At 39.2% G+C, this 24,602-nt stretch overlaps 1 protein-coding gene across 1 annotated transcript in view; it reads left to right on the top strand.

The window, feature by feature from the left end:
* Positions 1–24,602, top strand: part of LOC103508843 (angiotensin-converting enzyme-like) — a 186,541-nt gene that overhangs the window by 5,795 nt on the left and 156,144 nt on the right. The window contains exons 3-6 of the mRNA XM_026823264.1: positions 19,486–19,644; positions 20,446–20,686; positions 23,290–23,481; positions 23,928–24,025. Coding sequence (XP_026679065.1) covers positions 19,486–19,644; positions 20,446–20,686; positions 23,290–23,481; positions 23,928–24,025 — 690 coding nt within the window. The remainder of the gene's footprint in view (positions 1–19,485; positions 19,645–20,445; positions 20,687–23,289; positions 23,482–23,927; positions 24,026–24,602) is intronic.

Raw genomic sequence — 24,602 nt, 5'->3', positions numbered from 1 at the left:
TACTCATATTATGTAGGTACAATCTGTTACATATATGTATATTTTTGGGTCAACCATAAGTTATATTGCTAAAATTTTACCGTTACTTGTGGGAATCTGGTCATAATATATCATCCATCAAATGAAATAAATTGTTTAACAATGATTCTTTGATACCTACATAATGTGCCTGATAATATGATAATAAAACCATACTAACCAAGATACGGTAGGGAGATGAGTGTTAAGCTTTTAAGATAATGGTCATTTAAAGATCTGTTACATATATGTATATTTTTGGGTCAACCATAAGTTATATTGCTAAAATTTTACCGTTACTTGTGGGAATCTGGTCATAATATGTCATCCATCAAATGAAATAAATTGTTTAACAATGATTCTTTGATACGTAATGTGCCTGATAATAAGATAAGTAATAAAACCATACTAACCAAGATACGGTAGGGAGATGAGTGTTAAGCTGTTAAGATAATGGTCATTCAAAATAACCTATAATATTTTGAAACCAAAACAAACCATAAAACTCCTAAAGTCTTTACCTTCTAAGTCAAATCTTAAGGCATCAACTTTTCGGGGTAACTAACCCACTCCTCCCTTATCCTTATCTGAGTTATCGCAGCCAATGTGCATGCGCAGTGGGACTTTGAGACGGATGTGAACGAAGTGACGCAGCTGAGAGCGGTAAGTGTGAAACTTTGTATTTCATTTCATCCACAAATTCCTTTAATTCCAAGTATTTGTTCACGTAATTATTTATTCAGGTATTTATGTACATTGATTATTTATTTATTATGTACATATGTATAATTTTGGGTCAACCAGAAGTTTTATTGCTAAAATTTTAACGTTACTTGTGGGAATCTGGTCAAATTATGTCATGCATCAAATAAAATAAATTGTTTAACAATAATTTTTTGATTCCTCCATAATGTGCCTGATTTGATACGCAATAAAACAATACTAAATAAGGTACAGTAGGGAGATGGGTGTTAAAGCTGTTAAGATAATGGTCATTCAAAAATACCTATAATATTTTGAAAGAAAACAAACCATAAAACTTCTGAATTCCTTATCCTCTAAGTTAAAGCTAGAGCATCAACTTTTCTGGGTAACTAACCCACTCCTCCCTTATCCTTATCTGAGTTATCTGTAACCACCTGCGTAGAAATGATACCTAGCATGCACTAACCTTGCCCCTATTGGTTATCTTCCAATAGCTCATGATATGTACCATTCTTTGCGTCAATTACAATTATGGTATCTAATACTTTGGTACCTATTCGTATGTAGGTACGGAGGTATACTTGAGTACCTACATCACGTGAATTAATGACCTTTAACCAAACTACTTACTCGACTGCAATGTCAAACGTTATGAAATAGCTACTACAATTAACCCTTTTGAGGCAAACTATTTAAGAACCCCTTTGGTTCTAACCTTCTCAGCAGCTATTGCCCCAAGGGATGGGTTAAGCTTATACCTACGAACCTTCTAAGCAAGGGGTGATCCGTCATAACAAGTTAATGGTACTAACCTCCAATCGTCCAATGGATCACTGGGTATCTGGGTGGTTGTTGCGCGTGGTTGGTATCTGGATATGGCCAATTGGTTGGTATATCTGTATGGATGACCATTTGGGCAGTAGCGTGCTGCTGGCTTTTGACGGCCCCACTCAGGCTTAGTAAGGCCGACAAAGAGGAGGGTATTTTGTTTTTGTTGAATGAAGGACAAAACCCGTGTCACAATACCTCAGCTGTAATAAAGTGCTGTTAACCCCCCTGAAAAATCTAATTTTCTACCCTACAAAATTCCTAGAAAAACTGGAAATCCATGTCCTGTCATCGAAGGGTTAAACTGAGTTATCTGTAACCACCTGTGTAGAAATGATACCTAGCATGCACTAACCTTGCCCCCATTGGTTATCTTCCAATAGCTCATGATAATTATGTTCCATTCTTTACGCCTGAGTTATCTGTAACCACCTGTGTAGAAATGATACCTAGCATGCACTAACCTTGCCCCCATTGGTTATCTTCCAATAGCTCATGATATGTTCCATTCTTTACGCATCCTTCATAGATTTTAGATCATAAATCGAACTGTCACCGAAATCAGTAAATCGTCAATTTGTAAGCATGCACGAAGATGGCAAGATTTTTGATAAGAATTCTCATGTACCTGATTGAGATTGTTATCACTGATCATAAAATTCATGAATGTAGGTAAATAGTACGAGGCGAACAATGGTGAATTAATTTAATATCCTGAATATCCTGAACGTATTAGAGAGATGAAAACACACGCGCTCCTCAAGATCATTGCAATTATGAACCTACTGGGTGGAACGTGCATCAGAAGCACCAGATTTCGATAGGATGCATCGCTAACCAGAGTAAACCACTCGTAGTCATTCATGAGAATCACCTAAAATACCTAGAGATAGATGGCGCTAACCAGAGAACATGGATGCGTTGCGATCTAGCGGTTACTGAGGGAACTCTTACCCAATCAGGGTTTAAACTTTGCTACCTCTTGGATTGAGCAAATCTGATTGACTGAAAATTTTGAAGTTAACCAATCACTCCAATCAGATCACTTATCCATGAGTTAAAGCCAGTTCAAACTTTGATCGTGGCCCAATTGGTCGATACACAAAAAGAACAATCTGAGGCCGCTAACCAGAGTAAACCACTCGTAGTCATTCATGAGAATCACCTAAAATACCTAGAGATAGATGGCGCTAACCAGAGAACATGGATGTATTGCGATCTAGCGGTTACTGAGGGCACTCTTACCCTTAATACTTGGGTCTACACTTCAACAATCAGGGTTTAAACTTTGCTACCTCTTGGATTGAGCAATTCTGATTGGCTGAAAATTTTGAAGTTAACCAATCACTCCAATCAGATCGCTTATCCACGAGTTAAAGCCAGTTCAAACTTTGATCTTGGCCCAATTGGCCGATACACAAAAAGAACAATCTGAGGTGTCAGGAATATCTGGAGTACCTAAATAGATGTTATGACAAGTATCATGAATCAGGAATAGAGAGGTGACATAAAAATTAACACCCTTACTAAAGAGTCTAAAGACTGAAAACTAGCAATTAACCTTCGTCTGACTTGTGTCTCGTGTCCAAATCGACACTTAAATCTGACAAGGATACAGATTTCAGTCAGGTCTCCTTCTAGGACATTCTAGGATCTGGGATCCCCTAATGAGATTCTGCCTAGTCCTGATTAGAGTTTTGTTTAGTTTTTTTCAAAGTGGATTTTTGTTTTAGTCCAAGTAAGTTTTCACAGTTGACCTGTGTTAGTTGAAGTGTTCACTTGTCTTGTTCCTTCGAACAGGATTACAGGACCGAGAAGTCCCTTTACCTTAGTTCTTGAAATTGTGAGAAGCTGAGAAGTGCTTTGCTTTGGAGGTTCGTAACTCGTAAGTCTCTTGATCGACTCACGAGCTGTCGCTTAACTTCTGGTTCTCAAGAATTTGTTTTTTAGGGTATTAGATATTAAGAATCAGCTGATGACTATCAAAAATCCTTTGTTATCTCTTTGCTAACTTCCTTGTAAATCTCCTGGATAGCTTGCCTTTCTTGAGTATTCTGGACAAATTGTGCTAACTTCCTTGTAAATCTCCTGGATAGCTTGCCTTTCTTGAGTATTCTGGACCAATTATCATTGTGACCAATATTTCTATCCCATTCTACTTCCTCTACTTTTATTATTATCTTACTCTCTTTTCTGCTGTATTTTTTTTCTTTTTTTTTTTTAATTTAAGCAAGGTTTTATTTTATAAAAATTACACTTATTTTGTTCCAAATACATAAAACCTTGTTTGGACTGCGGGAGTAAAGGGACTTTTCAGTCTCATTCTGGCAGTATAAACAGGGTATATTCTATTCTATTCTATTCTATTCTACTTCCTTCTGTACCTACTTTCTTTCTCATTCTCGTCCTGAAAACCTAGTGTAAACTCCATTCAAAGAGGGAGGTAGTAGGTAATTAATTATTTGTAACTTACACTCTTTGTAGAAAACATTAGGGACATAATTTATACTTATTTTGAAATGACAAAGTGGTAATCTTTAATCACTTTAATCAAACTTATAAAAAAAGTTGTCAAAACTTGGAACCAAAGAAGCTGCAATCCAAACCAATGTTGCACAGATTGCACGTAGTTTCGCCAGTCAAAAACTTCAGGCAAAAGAAAATTCCAAATGGAATTAATCTTCCGAATCATTACGTACTTACTGAATAGGTAGGTATTTAATAAAACAATGTAGGTACAATTACAATTATGGTATCTAATACTTTGGTACCTATTCGTATGTAGGTACGGAGGTATACTTGAGTACCTACATCACGTGAATTAATAACCTTTAACCAAACTACTTACTCGACTGCAATGTCAAACGTTATGAAATAGCTACTACAATTAACCCTTTTGTGGCAAACTATTCAAGATTCCCTTTTTGGTTCGAATATTCTAAAATTTCTAAGCTATCGGTACGACCCGGCGGCGATAGCACGTCAATTGCACCAGTTTCTAATAAATCACAAGGTTTCTGGTGCATCGTTTCGTGGATAGGTGACCATTTGGGCAGTCGCTTGCTGCTGGCTTTTGTCGGCCTCACACAACCTGAGTTCGGCTTTTGTCGCCGAATGGAGGCTAAAATACCCATCACTAAAAAGCTTGGAAGTTATACAGTGCTGTTGAAAAACCTTGAAAACTCTAATTCCCTAACCTCCAATATTCCTAGAAAAACTGGAAATGTGGAAATCAATGTCCTGTCATGAAAGGGTTAAGAAGCGTGTGAAAATCCGTATTGTTGTGTGTAAGTTCTGGCAAAGAATCATTTATACGATTATGCAATAGAATAACTTCTTGCTCTTCATGTTTTATATACAGGGTGTTCCTAACTGTTATATTCGTTCTAAATTGTACCACAAATATCATTCCTCACTTGATACATCTCAAATAATCTCGATAAATTTTATGACTTGCACTCAAACCACCAACCTCCAGAATTGAAGTCCACCGCGCTAATCACTTCACCATCATACTTAAGAGCCAGCATTTTGTTCATAAATATGGGTGTTTAGACGAGTAGCTTTAACCTCACCCAACCTGAATAGCTTTTCAAATCGCTGCAGATAAAGTGAAAGTTACAATGATGATCGCTGACATTCGAAACGGATCTGACCTAAAGAAGAAGAAGAAGAAGAAGAAGAAGAAGAAGAAGAAGAAGAAGAAGAAGAAGAAGAAGAAGAAGAAGAAGAAGAAAAAGAAAAAAAAGAAGAAGAACCTGAATAGGGTCAGGAAAAACCAGCAGCATGCGATAGCCCAGATGACCACCCATACTGATACCCCAGGAACTGATGCTCAACTACAGTGAACCGTTGGGAACTGTTGTATTCAAGGTGCTATACCCGCGGCATAGGAGTGCCTTACTAATATGCAATACGAGGATCCCCACACCCCAGAAAATTGCTCACAGCTTGGACATGAATCAGCAAGAAATTTGACACTAAGCTGGATTTAATGTTTTGATTTGGACTCGAACCATTATCTTCTGAATTTGAAGTCCACTAACCACTACACTACAAAAGTCTTAGATCAGTCTCAAGTCAAAATTGACCAATCAAGTGCCTTGAGACTATGCTTAGCACGAACTTAAGAGCCAGCATTTTGTTCATATATTTATGAACAAAATGCTTTAACCTCACCCAACCTGAATAGCTTTTCAAATCGCTGCAGATAAAGTGAAAGTTACAATGATGATCGCTAACATTCGAAACGGATCTGACATCTGAAGAAGAAGAAGAACCTGAATAGGGGCAGGAAAAACCAGCAGTATGCGATTGCCCAGATGGCCACCTATCTTGATACCACGGGAACTGTTGCTTAACTTCGGTGAACAATTGGGAAATGGTGCATTCAAGGTGCTATCCCCGCGGCATAGGAGCGCCTTACTAATATGCAACACGAGGATCCCCACACCCCAGAAAATTGCTCACAGCTTGGACATGAATCAGCAAGAATTTTGAAAAAAAAACATCTCAACAAAGAAATAACCAAATCACACATAATGTAGGAAACATGGACACGTAATGAAATCATGAATAACACAGGTAGGAAATATGAAAATTCTTCTAAAGTGCGGAAAACTCCATGGGAAAATAAGTTGGGAATTAGGTGCAAGACTTGATGATGACGATGATAATCAAATTGAAAATTCAAGAAAATTCTCACAAGAGTCATGAAATGTAAAAATAACCAAATCACACATAATGTAGGAAACATGGACACGTAATGAAATCATGAATAACACAGGTAGGAAATATGAAAATTCTTCTAATCTAAAGTGCGGAAAACTCCATGGGAAAATAGTTAGGAATTAGGTGCAAGACTTGATGATGACGATGATAATCAAATTGAAAATTCAAGAAAATTCTCACAAGAGTCATGGAATGTATTCAGGGGCGGATTTATGTATAGGCCCACCGGGCGAGGGCCTAAAAGTCGAGGATAAAAAGAAGCCTGATACCTAATATTGGGAGCATGGAAGCTAAGAAAAATCAAGGAGGAAGATTCGATACTTCAAAAGGGTCTCGGTCTCCCGCCCCACAAAGACGCTAATGATTGGGCCTAGACTAGTCTAGAGAGATGCACCGAAATCTTCTGTATTTTGTGTATATCAGGTATCTCCTCTGGTAGACCCTGGTAGAAGTAAAAGAATTTATAGTCATACAAATGGGCACCTACAACAATACAACAAAATTATGTTGGTAATGTACCTAAAGAATAAAATGAAATGGAAATTTTTCATAAACCAGGAGTACCTATGTAAGTAGAAAAGCGGCAATTATTTACATACAGGTATATATTATACTTTTAGCTACCTACCAAATATAACCTGCATACTTTCTGCTGTAAATCCGGTGTATTTAAACTCCGTGTGAACAAGAAGTGTCGGTATGTTGCTAGCGGTGACTCAAAGCGATTGAAAAGTCGAGAAAATTCTCACGATGAATCATTTTCGCCGTCAGTTTAGCGACTTGGCCTCAGTTCAAATGGAAAACTGAGTAAACCTAAATGAATATCTATCTACCTCCTACAATCCTATAGATACCTACTCCTACATTACATTTATGGATACCAAATTACACAGACTGAATCATACCTACAAAAGGAAATATACATAGGTAGGTATAGGTATCTAATAATTTGAATGGCATCATCAAATAACTTGAATATATCTAATGACTTTCAAGTAGGCAGAAGACAGGTAGTCCGAAGATATGACGAATTATCAGTGATATCATAAATAGTCCTCTAGAATCTAGATACAGTGATTCAATGGTCAAAGCTGTGTACTCCCACTGCACCCATCAGATATAGCCACAGCAGCACGTGGAGTGGGGTATATGATCCGCCAAAGAAAACGCTCTTATTTGCCAGTATAGTTAGCTTGGTTGGTAGCGCGTTGGCTTTCTAAGCGCCGAGGGTTAGATGTCCGCCCGGGGCGTATTTTATCCTGAACGGACAATTTCTCGGAACGGCTGGACTTTTTGCTATCCTGTCTTCCTTCTCTCTTCGATTTATGAGAATTTATTGTGAATCGATGTGGATCCACGTCGATCTACGGCTACGTGTGGACACACCTTAAGAGGATTCAATCGAAAGCCAATAGGAGGCCCTTTTTCAATCGCACACCAGGGGTGGATAGAGGGACTTACTACTAGGCATCCGAAAATATCAGAACATTCAGAATTTTTCTGGAAATTTCAGAAATGGTAAAAACCTTTCCAGGAAGAGTGATTCAACAGAAGTAAGTTTATTAAAATTTGCTATTCTGCATTTTAAGTTTTTCTATGTTACTCTATGGGTATAGGTAGATCTGGTAGATAGGTACTCAGAGCCGATTTTTGGTCGAAAATTTCCTGTCTTAAAATACTCCCCATGTAATGAGGGATCATTAAAAAGTGTCCAAAAAATTAACTTTTAATAGGAGGCCCTTTTTCAATCGCACACCAGGGGTGGATAGAGGGACTTACTACTAGGCATCTGAAAATATCAGAACATTCAGAATTTTCTGGAAATTTCAGAAATGGTAAAAACCTTTCCAGGAAGAGTAGGTAATTCAACAGAAATAAGTTTGTTAAAATTTGCTATTCTGCATTTTAAGTTTTTCTGTTACTCTATGATAGGAGGCCCTTTTTCAATCGCACACCAGGGGTGGATAGAGGGACTTACTACTAGGCATCTGAAAATATCAGAACATTCAGAATTTTTCTGGAAATTTCAGAAATGTAAAAACCCTTCCAGGAAGAGTATACCTAATTCAACAGAAGTAAGTTTATTAAAATTTTCTATTCTGCATTTTAAGTTTTTCTATGTTACTCTATGGCAGATCTACCTTCATGATTTTGGGGTCACCTTGGCGTAATAAGCGTCCGTCCGTTTGGTCGTTGTTTTCCTACCTTCCTATTCCTCAATGTTCAATGATAAGACACCAAAAACACCGTGTGGTTCTAGGTCCTATGGTTCGTACTTTAGAGACCCTCATTATTTTATTAACCAGGTCACGTCCGAATTATCGGATCCATCTAAGTTGATCTTGTTAGAGATTCGGCTGTTTGACTTTGAGGAACTTATCTCCTGATCGGAGTGGTTCGTAAACTGAGGTGTTACCATTTGGTCATTTAACGAACCCAGTGAATTTTAACCTTCTAACTCGAGAGATCTGCATTAACCATCACCTTCTTCCATCATCTTTGTTTTACTTTCTATTACACTATGGTTGTTATAGGAAACATTGAAATCAGTCCGTTTTCAATCTTACCTAGAGGATGTCACCTACAAGGCTACAACTACTTAATAGATAAAATCTATAGCTCTTGATTTTCTTGGAAGAGGTTTTTTTCCAAGACCAATATTTCATCATTACTGTCTGACTTTAATAAGTCTTTACAGCCTAAACTCATTTATCTAGGGGATTAGATGCATCTCCATTAATAACATGCAATATTTTGCAATCATGTTATGAATATAGACAAAAAATAAAAATGCACTCATCCAGTAAACGAGACCTTATTGAAACTGTTGGTAAAAAGGGACCCCTCAGTCCAGTATTGGCAGTCTAAACAAAGTAGGTAATTTAATAGTATTTTGTAGGTGCACCGTTGGGTCCAAACTCCTGATCCACCGGTGCCCATTTTGGTGACCACTGACGTCACTATATGACAATGGACATAGCGATGTGCGGTGACAGCAGTTTTCAATGTCGAATACCTAGTATCTACTAAAAACTAAATAATAACTACATGGATGCAATATTATTATCTCATAATAGCTAAGTTAGATGTAAAATTATAGATATCTTGTGATAACAAGATGTTATATATATATAAATAATAACTTGGATCCAATATAATAAATATATATCTGGTAATAACCAGATGTTATATTAGATATATCTTCAGAGTGTAGGCTGGGTCTTCTTGTGGTGAACTTGAGGTTTTACAGCTCATTGATTTTCAATAGGACACTCTCGGTGTAAACAAGAAATTGAAATTTAAAATTCTTTTTCTTATTCTACTTTAATAGAGGGAACTGTAACTAGTAAGGTCTTCTTGCTAAGGACCTGCTAAGATCGACGGTCGTCGGCTATGTGTGGACAGTGGACACACCTTTACAGATAGGGGTTGCTACTTGCTTTTGATGATACCTATGGATCATTAATTGATCTTTTCAGAAATAAAAAGTCCAAAGTGTTCAACGTCACTCTATAACTGCTATGTTTTTTTCGTGAAGGGGTTTTTACCTTCTTTTTGACATTAACCTCACACAGTGTGAGTGGGGTCGGGAAAAGCCAGTGGCACGCGATTGCCTAGATGGTCACCCATCCGGAAACCAACCATGCACACCGTTGCTTAACTTCAGTAAACCATTGGGAACCAGTGGATTCAACCTCACCGGTGGCTTCCCTTAAATGAGTGGGTAGTTTTCACCCGCCCCCCTTAGGAATGAAAGTTGCTAGCTTGGGAAATCTAGGGTTAAAGCTAGAACCATTCTCAGCATAAGCACAAATGATACACTAAGATTAATGACATCGTATCTACCTTCTTGTGATCGTGCTGTATTGTGCAAATTGAGATGGATTATACTTCCTGGTTTATTAAGTTTCATGAAGAACAAAAAGCTGGCATGATTTAATAAGTTAAATAGATATGTGAAAACAGAACCATCCCCTCCCTCTTCCTGTGATGAATGAAAATGAATGGATGGTATTCAGGATCTAACAAACGAGCCAGCGAGGAAACACCTATGATGAATTGATGATATTGCTGAAAAACGAGGTGCAGCGAGAGCACTACATTTATGTAACTGATAAACAACAATACCTACCTAGGTACCTACTAAGAAGAAAAAAAAATATCTATAATGTTTGTGAAAGAAAAAAATAAGGAAGACCATGTAAAAGGGTCGTATCCAGGATTTTGACGTACCTACTACCTACGTGTTGAGACTGTTGTTGGGCCTGGGAAACAGATTTCCAAGTACCCCACAGGATCAAGGACTTTGCGAATTTTCAAGGCGTGGTTTGGTTTTAGTCTGTCGAGGAAGGAGATTTACGGAGAGGTAGCGTCAAAGGATAAAAGAGGTTTATATTGGTTGTGATCACAATGGCAGGAATATAGTGTCAGCCTAGTTAGCTTGGTTGGTAGCGCGTCTGCCTCGTAATAGCTAGGCCGCAGGTTCGATTCCCGCCCGGGAAGGGGATAATGTTCGCTCTCGGAACGACTGGCTTTTTCCTATCCTGTCTTCCTTCTCTCTTCCATTTTGGGACGATAAGACCTTAACATTTACAGTCCCTCTATCAAAGCTCTTGGGGGGGGGGATGAAAAAATATAGTACATAAAGATCATACAGATTAACAAAATTTGTTCTCATGCTCAACAACTGAGGGAAGCCAAACAAAACCAACAACGACCACCTGTTACAGTCCCCTGACACTATCCAAATACAAAACACGCTCGACGTTGTTTAACTCCAGTGTTCTAACGGCTGACGGCCCGAGAAATGGCGGTCACAATTTTCAAACGTTGCCAAACTGATTTCTTAGCAGTCGAACCACGTATTTGTCTCACCGAACCGGAAGTGTTAGGCCCATAGGTCTACATTCAAACAAGGTAGGTATGTAGACAAACTAGGAGATACCTACCTACCAACCAAGCTGCCTCGTTAGCTAGATCCAAAATAGGTAGGTAGGTAGGTACATATGTAATAAAATGTATTATTTAGATAGGGCAGCCGGTATCTCTGCTTTTGGGTAGCCAAGGTCAATCTATTTCAGTAGAGCTTCCAAGTTATATCAGAATAAAATGTATTATTTAGATAGGGCAGCCGGTATCTCTGCTTTTGGGTAGCCAAGGTCAATCTATTTCAGTAGAGCTTCCAAGTTATCCATCATATCCCGGAGATCTTATCAACGCCACTTTTAAAGTTCTACGCATTCTCGGGTATGTCATTTTGCATATTAGAGTTCTGATGCCAAGTTCTCACGATTAAGTGTCCCTTAACTTTGGAGGGATCCGTCAAAAAGGGTTTAGAGAGGGTGTTCTTGCTTCGCCGGATTCTTGCTGGGCACTAATTAGGGTATTTGGACGGCCGGACGGGTGACTATGTAGAACAGTAAAGGGACTTTTCAGTCTCATTCTGGCAGGATAAACAAGGTAAACAACTGCTACTGTCCACGTCCGTCAAAGCGAGGGTTCAGGGAAAGGTCCTCATTTTGCATATTAGAGTTCTGATGCCAAGTTCTCACGATTAAGTGTCCCTTAACTTTGGAGGGATCCGTCAAAAAGGGTTTAGAGAGCGTGTTCTTGGCTTCGCCGGATTCTTGCTGGGCACTGATTAGGGTATTTGGACGGCCGGACGGGTGACTGTGTGGAATAGTAAAGAGACTTTTCAGTCTCATTCTGGCAGGATAAACAACCGCTACTGTCCAAGTCCGTCAAAGCGAGGGTTCAGGGAGAGGTCCTGATCAATTTGTAGAGCCTTGGTCTGGGACAGTGGGACAGTTTTAATCTAAAAATTAAACCGAACCTCGTTTAAAGGTTGACCTTGGGGTGAGCTACAAAGGATGACTGCTGTTGGCAACAAGAGCTACTGACTGGATCGGAGAGGCTTTAGCTTCGTGAGAGCAGTTGGGAAGTCGCTTGAAGTCCAAGGGAGAAGGCAGAAAGAATTTGGTTCGCCCTCAACAATCTTGAAAGTTCAGGGTTCCGCAAAGATGTTCACCTTTTGAAAAGGGTTCCGCGGGCCAAACTAATTAAGAAACACTGGTCTAGTGTTACATGATGGGACATACACATGGGTTTGAAGCCCGCTCTGAACTTCACTGGAATCTGGCTTTACCAGATGCCATTCGTGTTCTAGGGAAGCTACTGTGCTACTCCCTTAACATTATCACAAGGAAGTAGGCTTCGGTGAAATTCGCTTAGATGACATCCACCCCAACTGGAATCTCGACAGCCAATGGAAATAGCCAGGTTTACCGGCATACTTAGTGGCTACTAAGTCAGGTTGAACCATATACTCAGTGGCAGATCTGGCTATGATAAAGTTGACTCATAAGAACAAGCGAGTATTGAACAGGTTTATGGCAAGTTCCTCAGCAAATAATTCACATGGGACATCCTAGAAAAATATTATTCACTGGTGACCTTGAAAATGTCAGGGCTCCATCAACTGGTGTTTGATTTTCCGAGTGAAAAATGTCCCACGTCTGAAGATCAGGGAAAAATTAACCGTGAGGACGTGAGGGCGAACCAAATTCTTTATGCCTTCTCCCTTGGACTTCAAGCGACTTCCCAACTGCTCTCACGAAGCTAAAGCCTCTCCGATCTAGTCAGTAGCTCTTGGTGCTGTCCCACGTCTGAAGATCAGGAAAAAATTAACCGTGAGGGCGAACCAAATTCTTTATGCCTTCTCCCTTGGACTTCAAGCGACTTCCCAACTGCTCTTACGAAGCTAAAGCCTCTCCGATCTAGTCAGTAGCTCTTGTTGCCAACAGCAGGCATCCTTTGTAGCTCACCCCAAGGTCAACCTTTAAACGAGGTCTCTCTCTCTCTCTCTCTCTCTCTCTCTCTCTCTCTCTCTCTCTCTCTCCCTCCCTCCCTCTCTCTCTCTCTCTCTCCTTGTTGTGATTGAGTACCTATGTACCTAGTGTTTATTGTATTCCTAATTGTTGTCTCATTCTCTCTTTCTCTTTCCTTTTCACATTGTTTTTAGTGTCATTGAATTTGACTCACACATTATTTACGATTATTCGCCCGAATACAACTTACTAGACACCTGTCGCTCAAATTTTGCTCACTCAAATACCCGAATACAACTTTTTTTTTAACTAAGCAAGATCCTAAAATTTTGTTTTATATATACCATGTTATTTAACCCATAAAATGAACGAGACCTTGTTTAGACTGCTGGGGTAAGGGGACTTCTTAGTCTCATTCGAGCAGGATACACAAAGTATATTCTATTCTATTCTAGTAGGTCTCAGTCCAAGTAGGTAGGTATCCTCTCCGTGACCTAAATGAGATCACTAAGTTTCACTAAAACCTCTCCAAATTCTTGAAAAGTTACCTACTGGTGTATAACCCTAAACAGCGAAACTTTGGTCCGTAATAACGGCCGAACCGTACCTTCTGGAAACAGGGCCCAAGGATGTTTTTGATTTACATAATTTATCGAATCTCTGTGCCAAGTTCGAGCGACTTTGGCTGAAATCTGAAGTCCTGAGCATTGCGAACTCTTTTTGAGCTTTTTCAAAGATTTGGCGTTAAATAGCGGCCGAACCGTACACTTCTCGAGGTCCGGCCCGCGGACACTTTTGATCATCATTAATAATGGAAGCTGTCTGCAAAATTTGAGCGACCTGTGACTAAAGGTAAAGTCGCGAGAAGCGCTAGTTCCTTTTTAGCTTTTTCCCTATATAACCCTAAATAGCGGAACTTTGGTCCGGAATAATGGCCGAACCGTACCTTCTGGAAACAGGGCCTATTTAAAAGACATAGAAGTTGCATGAAATGTAAATGCGGCGGTAAAAAGGTCACTTGTTCAAATACCAACCATTCACAACGTTGCTTAACTCTACCATGATCGGACATCCTCTAGGAACTTCGAACACAGGTGCATTCAACGCAGTACATCCGCGGTGTGCAGGCTAAACCCGTATCAGGTGTTTAGGTCTGAGAATTCACTTGGACATACATATCTCATGCCATGACCTGGTTTCTAGTTATCTTCGTTTGGACACTTACCATTGAAGTTTATTTTCTTTACTAGATATTGGCTATTGCTATAGTACAGGGAAATGGACTGTAGAGTACCCCATGTCTATAGTAAGTCTTGTTATCAGGAAAGCAGGAATTGAACTGATAAGACCGAAGACCGTCACTTTCGGATGTTTTTTTTTTTTTTTTTTTTTTTTTTTTTTTTCATCCTCGTGGGTACAAATGATGTGCTTGGTCTTCAGGGCCGTATTTACAAAATCCTGGATACGACCCTTTTACATGGTCTTCCTTATTTTTTTCTTTCACAAACATTATAGATATTTTTTTTTCTTCTTAGTAGGTACCTAGGTAGGTATTGTTGTTTATCAGTTACATAAATGTAGTGCTCTCGCTGCACCTCGTTTTTCAGCAATATCATCAATTCATCATAGGTGTTTCCTCGCTGGCTCGTTTGTTAGATCCTGAATACCATCCATTCATTTTCATTCATCACAGGAAGAGGGAGGGGATGGTTCTGTTTTCACATATCTATTTAACTTATTAAATCATGCCAGCTTTTTGTTCTTCATGAAACTTAATAAACCAGGAAGTATAATCCATCTCAATTTGCACAATACAGCACGATCACAAGAAGGTAGATACGATGTCATTAATCTTAGTGTATCATTTGTGCTTATGCTGAGAATGGTTCTAGCTTTAACCCTAGATTTCCCAAGCTAGCAACTTTCATTCCTAAGGGGGGCGGGTGAAAACTACCCACTCATTTAAGGGAAGCCACCGGTGAGGTTGAATCCACTGGTTCCCAATGGTTTACTGAAGTTAAGCAACGGTGTGCATGGTTGGTTTCCGGATGGGTGACCATCTAGGCAATCGCGTGCCACTGGCTTTTCCCGACCCCACTCACACTGTGTGAGGTTAATGTCAAAAAGAAGGTAAAAACCCCTTCACGAAAAAAACATAGCAGTTATAGAGTGACGTTGAACACTTTGGACTTTTTTAATCTGTCCCTCCTTAAAATAATAATAAATGGGTACCCCTACTCCAAGGGGAGGGCCCTTTGGCATACGAGGGTTAATAATTGCAGGTTTCAGGAAGATATTGTACTTATACTTACAGTCCATGAGAGGCTCTCTATTACTCTATTCTGTCTCTGTCTGAATTACTCAATAACAAACTCTGTGCACACTTAATAAGCCTTAACCCAACTGGACACCTTGTGATAAGAAGACACGGGGAGTACAAGATTTAATGGTTCTATACAGGATGACCAATCAACTTTTGTAGTGTAGTGGTTAGTGGACTTCAAATTCAGAAGATAATGGTTCGAGTCCAAATCAAAACATTAAATCCACCTTAGTGTAGATATTAATCAAGGAAGCTTGTTCTTGCTTAACTTAGCACGTTGTTAGATTACACATTGTAGAGGGATTGCGTTGTATGCACCAGTTTTCAAATCTCTGAAGTTAAGCAATGTTGCGCGTGGTTGGTATCTGGACGGTTTACCGTCTGGGACAACACGAGCTGCTGGCTATTTCGGGATGCAGTCATCCTCATGAGGAGAACTGAGGATATAGTTGTGAAATCCAAGCAAAAAGACGATTCAGGAAAGCCTGTTGTGTCTTCAGCAGTTAACGGGATGTCTCTCAACTGCCCCAAAAAAATAATTTCTTTTGTAAAGGATAATGAATGAATAAAAATGATAATCTACCTGCTACCAGAGATAGGACTGGTATGACTGGTATGAGTTAAGTAGACACAAACCTGATACCACCCTGAATGTTTGGATATTTAAGTATGTACCCAAGATACCTACTTCATTGTAAAGAAAACTGCACCCAACTTTAAAGCAGCATGTATGATCTTCGATAATGTTCACTGCTTAATGAATAGGTTTACGTGCTTTAAGAAAATAATGTAGGTACATAGACTTGGATATTAGGTATCTAGTATCTGTGTAATCACGACAGTAAACTACTTAATACAAACTAGGTAATAATAGTAAAATACCTACCTAATACGGAAAAGGTAGGTAATCGTGCCAGTAATAACACTTAGGATGTACCTGACAAATACGACAATGTAGGTACCCACCTATGTAGGTACAAGATCTAAAGATGGTTAGTTAATAGATACCTACTGGTACATAGGTAAGTACCTAATATGTACCTACAATTAGTGTTTTATTTTTAACAATAAAGAAACAATAGAACAGATAGTTAGTTATTGGTTACCTACCTATATATAGCACATACCTACATGACTGGTAAATTAAAACCAAGTAGGTAAATTGGAGGTGCGAATAGGTAAGTAAGTAACTATAGTTCATTATCATCATTGGTTCAATCAGATTTGCTCAATCCAAGAGGTAGCAAAGTTTAAACCCTGATTGGGTAAGAGTTCCCTCAGTAACCGCTAGATCGCAACGCATCCATGTTCTCTGGTTAGCGCCATCTATCTCTAGGTATTTTAGGTGATTCTCATGAATGACTACGAGTGGTTTACTCTGGTTAGCGATGCATCCTATCGAAATCTGGTGCTTCTGATGCACGTTCCACCCAGTAGGTTCATAATTGCAATGATCTTGAGGAGCGCGTGTGTTTTCATCTCTCTAATACGTTCAGGATATTCAGGATATTAAATTAATTCACCATTGTTCGCCTCGTACTATTTACCTACCTTATACAGGGTGGTGCCACGAATAGGTTCCTTTTTGTCGAAATGCCAAAGTGGGCACCTATTTGCAGGTGCTTCTTATAAATTAAATAAGACTTAACGTTAGATTCGTGTAGATTACCTGTGAAAGACCCATTAGACAATTAGACTGTGGACGTAAATGGACTTTTCTGTCTCATTCTGACAGGACAAACCAAAGATAAATTGGTCGAGATTATTTGCATTGAGCATATAATCATATCAACTATGCAGAAAAAATCCCAGTTGCAGATAATTTAATTTATTTTTCAATGAATGCCCGAATGCTTACCAAATGGTTTTCACGAAATACGGCTATACGACTTGGACTCGAACCACCAACCCCCAGCTAACACAAGGTTGGTAGAAACATATGTGAGTATAAACTATAAATACAATAAAATAAATTAGGTACCTACTCGTGTACCACAAATATCATTCCTCACTTGATACATCTCAAATAATCTCGATAAATTTTATGACTTGCACTCAAACCACCAACCTCCAGAACTGAAGTCCACCGCGCTAATCACTTCACCATCATTGAGATTGATTAATGGCCACTATCAAGATCCGTATAAGCTTAACCCATCCTTTAGGCCTTTAGGGCTATCTACCTAAACCTCAGATTGTTCTTTTTGTGTATCGACCGATTGGGCCACGATCAAAGTTTGAACTGGCTTTAACTCGTGGATAAGCGATCTGATTGGAGTGATTGGTTAACTTCAAAATTTTCAGCCAATCAGATTTGCTCAATCCAAGAGGTAGCAAAGTTTAAACCCTGATTGTTGAAGTGTAGACCCAGGTATTAGGGGAAAGAGTGCCGTCAGTAACCGCTAGATCGCAATGCATCCATGTTCTCTGGTTAGCGCCATCTAAGCGCCATCTATTCTCTAGGTATTTTAGGTGATTCTCATGAATGACTACGAGTGGTTTACTCTGGTTAGCGATGCATCCTATCGAAATCTACGAGTTGGTGCTTCTGATGCACGTTCCACCCAGTAGGTTCATAATTGCAATGATCTTGAAGAGCGCGTGTGTTTTCATCTCTCTAATACGTTCAGGATATTCAGGATATTAAATTAATTCACCATTGTTCGCCTCGTACTATTTACCTACCTTATACAGGGTGGTGCCACGAATAGGTTCCTTTTGTCAAAATTCCAAAGTAGGCACCTATTTTCAGGTGTTTCTCATAAATTAAATAAGACTTTACGTTAGATTCGTGTATAGATTTACCTATGAAAAAACTATTAGACTGCGGACGTAAATGGACTTTTCTCTCTCATTCTGACAGGACAAACCAAAGATAAATTGGCCGAGTTTATAATTTGCATTGAGCATACATATAATGATATCAATTATGCAGAAAAAAATCCCAGTTGCAGATAATTTAATTTATTTTTCATGAATGCCAGAAGGCATACCAAATGATTTCGGCTATACGAAGTAAACTACTTAATACAAACTAGGTAATAATAGTAAAATACCTACCTAATACGGAAAAGGTAGGTAATCGTGCCAGTAATAACACTTAGGATGTACCTGACAAATACGACAATGTAGGTACCCACCTATGTAGGTACAAGATCTAAAGATGGTTAGTTAATAGATACCTACTGGTACATAGGTAAGTACCTAATATGTACCTACAATTAGTGTTTTATTTTTAACAATAAAGAAACAATAGAACAGATAGTTAGTTATTGGTTACCTACCTATATATAGCACATACCTACATGACTGGTAAATTAAAACCAAGTAGGTAAATTGGAGGTGCGAATAGGTAAGTAAGTAACTATAGTTCATTATCATCATTGGTTAGCAGCCGAGGGCTTGGTTTGCAGCAGTACGCCATGGTACAGATGGTTCTCGATCTTCTGCTACCTAATACCTAAAGTGCTTCAAAATCTTGAAATACCTAGGTCAGGGGTTTCCAACTTCCATGTGTACGTGGGCCACATTCTACATTGTGACTTAGATTTTAAAATTACAGGGTGTTCTCTATCGACATTAGGTTGTTACCTACTTATCTACTGACAATAAGGGAGGGCTGTGGGAGGATTTTGAAAGAAGGATTTTGGTAGTTAGGGGATGTTAAATTTTCGCTACAGTTTCCCCTTAATTTGGACAGCATTTAAGCAGAAAAAAATCATCCGTAAGGCAAGTTCCCTTATGGATGGTTCTTTTCTGCTGAAAACTGTCCATTTGCTAGTAGCTTGTAAACATCAACAATTCAACAACCTCCTTTGCCAAAATTTTAGGTCTTTTTCTATAAGATTCAATTTCCAAGGCCAGCCACTCACTATCAGTTAGACCCTACGAAGGTACACCTGATCAGGTCTACCTGATAGTGTGTGTGCTCATCACTTGTCAGGTATGCCTGATCAGATCTACCTGATAGTAGCTGGCCTAATAAGAGTCCAACGAAGGGAAACATATTCCACAGGCAACACTAACTCTATTCAATCTCTTTCTTCTTTTCAGCTGGAGCAGCAAGTCATCTATTCAGACTTCCAGCGGAAAGTGCACGACATTGTCAACCAAATAAACCCGGACGTCATTCAGAACGAGAGAACTTGGCGGCAGCTGCGCTACCTGGCCACTATTGGGCCCACTGCCCTACCACCTGATCAACTGGACAGGGTGAGTAGTTCTATCACGTCACATGAGCTCACGTGACGTGAGGGCAGTGTGGCTATCCTGAAGGAAATAATCTACAATATTATGGGAAAACTTTGAACTACATTTTCCGACTCCCCATGAGCTCACGTGACGTGAGGGCAGTGTGGCTGTCCTGATCGAAATTACATACAATATTATGGAAAAAAATCAATAATAATAATAATAATAAACAAACAATAGACGCAAGCACATCGACTATTATTTTGACAAACTATAAACTATACGAGACATGGGTTCAATAACTTTGGAAACTTGTCATTTTCGGGTTTTCTACATATTAGGGCGGTGACTTATGGAAAATTCGTGACAGTAAACTAAGCCGGTTTTAGTTTTCTTGTTTATTTATGCATACCTCTACCTACCTAATTGTTTTACCTACGTCTAAAAAGTGAGTCATTCTTCATTCCTTGTTCTAATTAAAACATCATTAATAGTAGGTATGGTAGTTGTAGGTACATAATAATGTTCTATTCTCCTGGAAAGTTCGACCCCAAAGCCAGCCACTGTCAAGTACACCTAATCAGGTCTACCTGATACCTGATGAGCAGTCACACTTTCAGGTAGACCTGATCAGATGTACCTGTCGTCAGGTCCGCCTAATAATGAATGCTGAATGGCTCGCCCAATTCTTTTTTGTTCTATTCTTTTCTCTCTCTCTCCCTCTCTTTTCTGTTCTATTATTTTTTCTATCTCTTTTCTCTTCTCTGTTCTACTCTTCAATATTATATTCTAATTCTATTCTATTCTAATTCTATCCCCCAGTACAATCGTCTCATCAACGACATGCTGGCTATTTACAATTCGGCCTCCATATGTGCCCATGATGAACCACTCCGTTGTAACCTCCGTCTAGATCCGGACATAACGTCCCTGATGGCCAAAAGTCGGGACTGGGCTGAACTGGAACACACGTGGATCGAATGGCGTAGGCGGACGGGACAGAAAATCCGGGACATGTACGAGCAACTGATCGAACTGAGCAACTATGCTGCCAATTTGAATAGTAAGTATAAGCCTATTTTCCTTTCGTAATGTTAATGCGCATCGACATTAGGATTTTCCAGGGGGATAATAAAATAGAAGAATTTTGGTAGTGGGGGTAAAAATTGACGATTAAAAAAATCAGCTGATGAAATTTTACCGCCAAAACTTCCTATATTCTTAATGTAAAACAAGATGGCGGATCGTAATGCGAGAAAAAAGCTACATTACAAAATTCGTGAAAGGAGAGGAGGGGATATCGTCTCATCAACGACATGCTGGCTATTTACAATTCGGCCTCCATATGTGCCCATGATGAACCACTCCGTTGTAACCTCCGTCTAGATCCGGACATAACGTCCCTGATGGCCAAAAGTCGGGACTGGGCTGAACTGGAACACACGTGGATCGAATGGCGTAGGCGGAGACTACAGGTAAAAGTTTGGTACCTACTGGCTTGTGTATTTGATGGCAAAATGATAGTAGTGGTAAAATTTGGTGATAAACAGGTAAAAGATCACGACGAGCCAATAAAACATGGCTGGAGACCATCACCGCGGTGTATGGCAGAAAGAAAAGATATCCTTTCTTTATTCTGCCATCACCTATCGGCTACAGCTGAAGATTTTATTCTGAACGAATAAGGTTCGTTCTCTCCGCTTGCGGGACGATAATACCTCAAGAGTTACAGTAGTTACTTTTATCAAACCTCAAAAAATAAAACACTTTGTTTAATAACAACAATAATAACAAAATGTTTTCAATTCCAGAATCAAGATGTGTACTCAAGTCAACATGAAAGATTTCATCACTATTCATCATGAGATGGCACATATTCAGTACTTTATGAAGTACAGAAACCAGCCTAAAGTATTCAGAGATGGAGCTAATCCTGGTAAGTAGTACGAGAAAGTCAGCCGTTCCGAGAACGAAGCTTACCTGCTTGAAAGTTCAGCCGGTTGGGAATCATACCTGTGGCCTTTGGCGTCAAGGCCAGTGCGCTACCCTCCAAGCTAACTGGGCTGGCAAGATTAGGTATACTGGCAAGTTTACTATGTTCATCAGAAGTTTCTGCAAAATGTTGTGCACATTGCATATCTCAATAGTTTTTAGGCGATCATACAAATAGGTGGAATAAAAAGAAAACTGCAAGCAAATTTGAGAAATGCATTGAGTTTGCATACACTTCTTATGCTCAGGCGTAAGATAACTATACATATCTGCACCAAACTAGGTTATCAGCCCTAACTATGGTGATTGCTTTGGGCTGACATTTGGTTATGGCTACAAATTTTACGAGTAGATGCCCTTCGCACTCAACCTTAGCTATTTCTTTAGCAAAGGAAATTCAGGCTGGTATACTCCCTGTTTAAAGTCCCCCAGCCAGACTAAGCTGGTCTACTCCCTGTTTAACGTCCCCCAGCCAGACTCATCTAAGCTCTCACCACCTTGAATCGTGCTTAACCCATTTCCATTTCAGCGTTCCACGAGGCTATCTCCGAAGCCATCACCCTCTCAGTAGGCACACCTCGTCACATGCATTTTTTTTTTTTTTTTTTTCAAATACGTATTCCGCAAATGTAATAGAAAGTCGTGTGATGTTCACACCAGATTTTTATCCTTACGAAGTAACAGAACTAAAATCCTACCAAGATCTAAATGCATAGTGCTGTTAATCTGATAAGCATTACACTGCTCAGCATATTTGCTTAGAAATAGTATAATAGACAATAAAGTAAGTTAATAAGTTACTAGTAAACGTAGATACCAGTTACTACTTATAATACTAAACGTAGGTACTAGTACTACCTAGGACAGGTAAGTACTAGTCAATAAAATAAGTTGATAAGTGTGCTGAGGTTAAAGAACCACAAGCCCGGAGTCAACCATGCGGTTTGTGCTATCCTAGACCTTAGAGTTAAGTAGCTGGTGGTCTTGGAACAACAATGGATGGCAACTGGCAAGGTCGTGGGAAACTTCTGGGATGTTCTCAGGTCCTTAATCATGCATCCGTTGTCAGGTGGTAGAGAATGCCTCTAGTAACCTCGCCCTACACGTGAGCTTTGGTTGATATCAATGCGGCGTTTGATAACGTTAAATTTTACTGTTCTTTAAATAATTGCTTGGTTATAGGGTTAGTTGTTAGGTTTGTATGTACTCTATACAACTGTACATTTATTGAATTGAGTTAGATGTTAGAGGATTTGAGCTTTTCCAATTCCAACAGTTGTTTTCTAGCTAGCGCCAGGTCACTCGGAAATTGGGCCCCTACTGGGCTCTCAAACGACCAATTTAACATTGTTCTGCCAATTCGAGAGTCTTTGCGAAACAGGACAAAAATGAGTTGTTTCTCATTCTTTCCATTACCTATCTTATATTGAGTTTATTATCCTCTAAAGGCTCAGTGACTGTCCGAAATTTTGGACATTATTTTTGTAGTCCTTAAAGCCCGGCAAAATGTGTACCTTGTAGTCAGCAATAACCAATCCAATATTGGATTGTTCTATTTATAAGCCTACAAAACGCCCCAAGTCCTTGGGCGTTTAGAGGATAATAAGATTAATAAAAAGTGACAATAGTTGATAAGATGGAACTCGCCTCGTTCGCTCATTTTCTCCTCCACAGATCTGACTGATTTTGGCCAATACTGGCAATTCGCCTACGAATCACCGTTCTTCCGCCAAGAAATGGAGGATGTTTGGGAGCAGATTCGACCCCTATATGAACAGCTGCATGCTTATGTGCGAAGGAAGCTGAGGGATCTGTATGGACCGGAGAAAATCAGCAAAGAAGCCCCTCTACCTGCACACATTCTAGGTAAAGATAGAATTTGGTTTCGGTAAGTATAGAATTTGGTTTCACAACGAATTTAATGCATAAATCATGTACGTAATTGAAAGGCTTAGAATCAATAAATCAGCAAAATACTCCCCCCTTATAAATCAGCAAAATATAGTCTAATATGTACAATTGTAGGTACATACCTACATCGGTAATTATGTATTTAGGTAAGTTACAAGATTACGGTTTACAATAGACCTACTGATTTCAACTGTGCTACAAATGCCCTTTTGGAATGTTTTCATCAAATTCAATACTCAAAAAGGTTCCGTATGCCTTTACAAATGTCGAATAATTCCTACCAACTAGATTAGGAAGGCACTCAGTTTTTTCGCTTTCTTCAAAGGCAGGATTCTCCTAAAGCATCTCTCCCACCCAACCATTTTGTTTTATTGTCAAACGTTGTATGTTTGTTGTTGCAGGTGACATGCAGGCACAGTCCTGGTCTAATATTCTAGATATTACCATGCCATACCCGGGTAAAAGTTTCCTTGATGTTACTCCCGAAATGATACGACAGGTAAGACCTTTAAGGTACACTACCATCACGTCACGTGAACTCATGGGCAGTCAGAAAGATGTAGTTCAAAGTTTTCCCATAATATTGTAGGTAATCTCATTCAGGACAGCCCCACTACTATCACGTGACTTGACGTGTTAGTCCATAGTGTGTTTCTAACTATACTCTCGCTCAACTTCCTAGTTTCTATTGGTCTCTAATGTCTGACTTTTGGATTCAAGTCCCGACTGTGCCATTAGACCTTCTACTAGCCTTGTGTACACGGTGTTGACCTCATTAAAGATATCTTGAGTTTGCTTGTGCTTATGCTGTCGATTGCCATCGCAGCTTTGTTTTCCAGATTGTCAAACACGGTGTTGACCTCATTAAAGATATCTTGAGTTTGCTTGTGCTTATGCTGTCGATTGCCATCAAAATATATTTGATAGTTCTGATTGACTTCTGGCACCTTGATGGTATTTATATTTGGTATGTCAGCTTGTATGTTTCCTTGGTTTCCGAAATTGTTTTGTGAGTCAAATCCTCCGCCTGTATTACCAAATCCGCTTTGTGTATTTTCACCGTTACCAAAACCTAA

This window comes from Diaphorina citri, unplaced genomic scaffold (assembly GCF_000475195.1).
Source record: "Diaphorina citri unplaced genomic scaffold, Diaci psyllid genome assembly version 1.1 scaffold21, whole genome shotgun sequence".
Classification (NCBI taxonomy): Eukaryota; Metazoa; Arthropoda; class Insecta; order Hemiptera; family Psyllidae; genus Diaphorina; species Diaphorina citri.
This window is presented reverse-complemented; position numbering and strand designations above follow the sequence as displayed.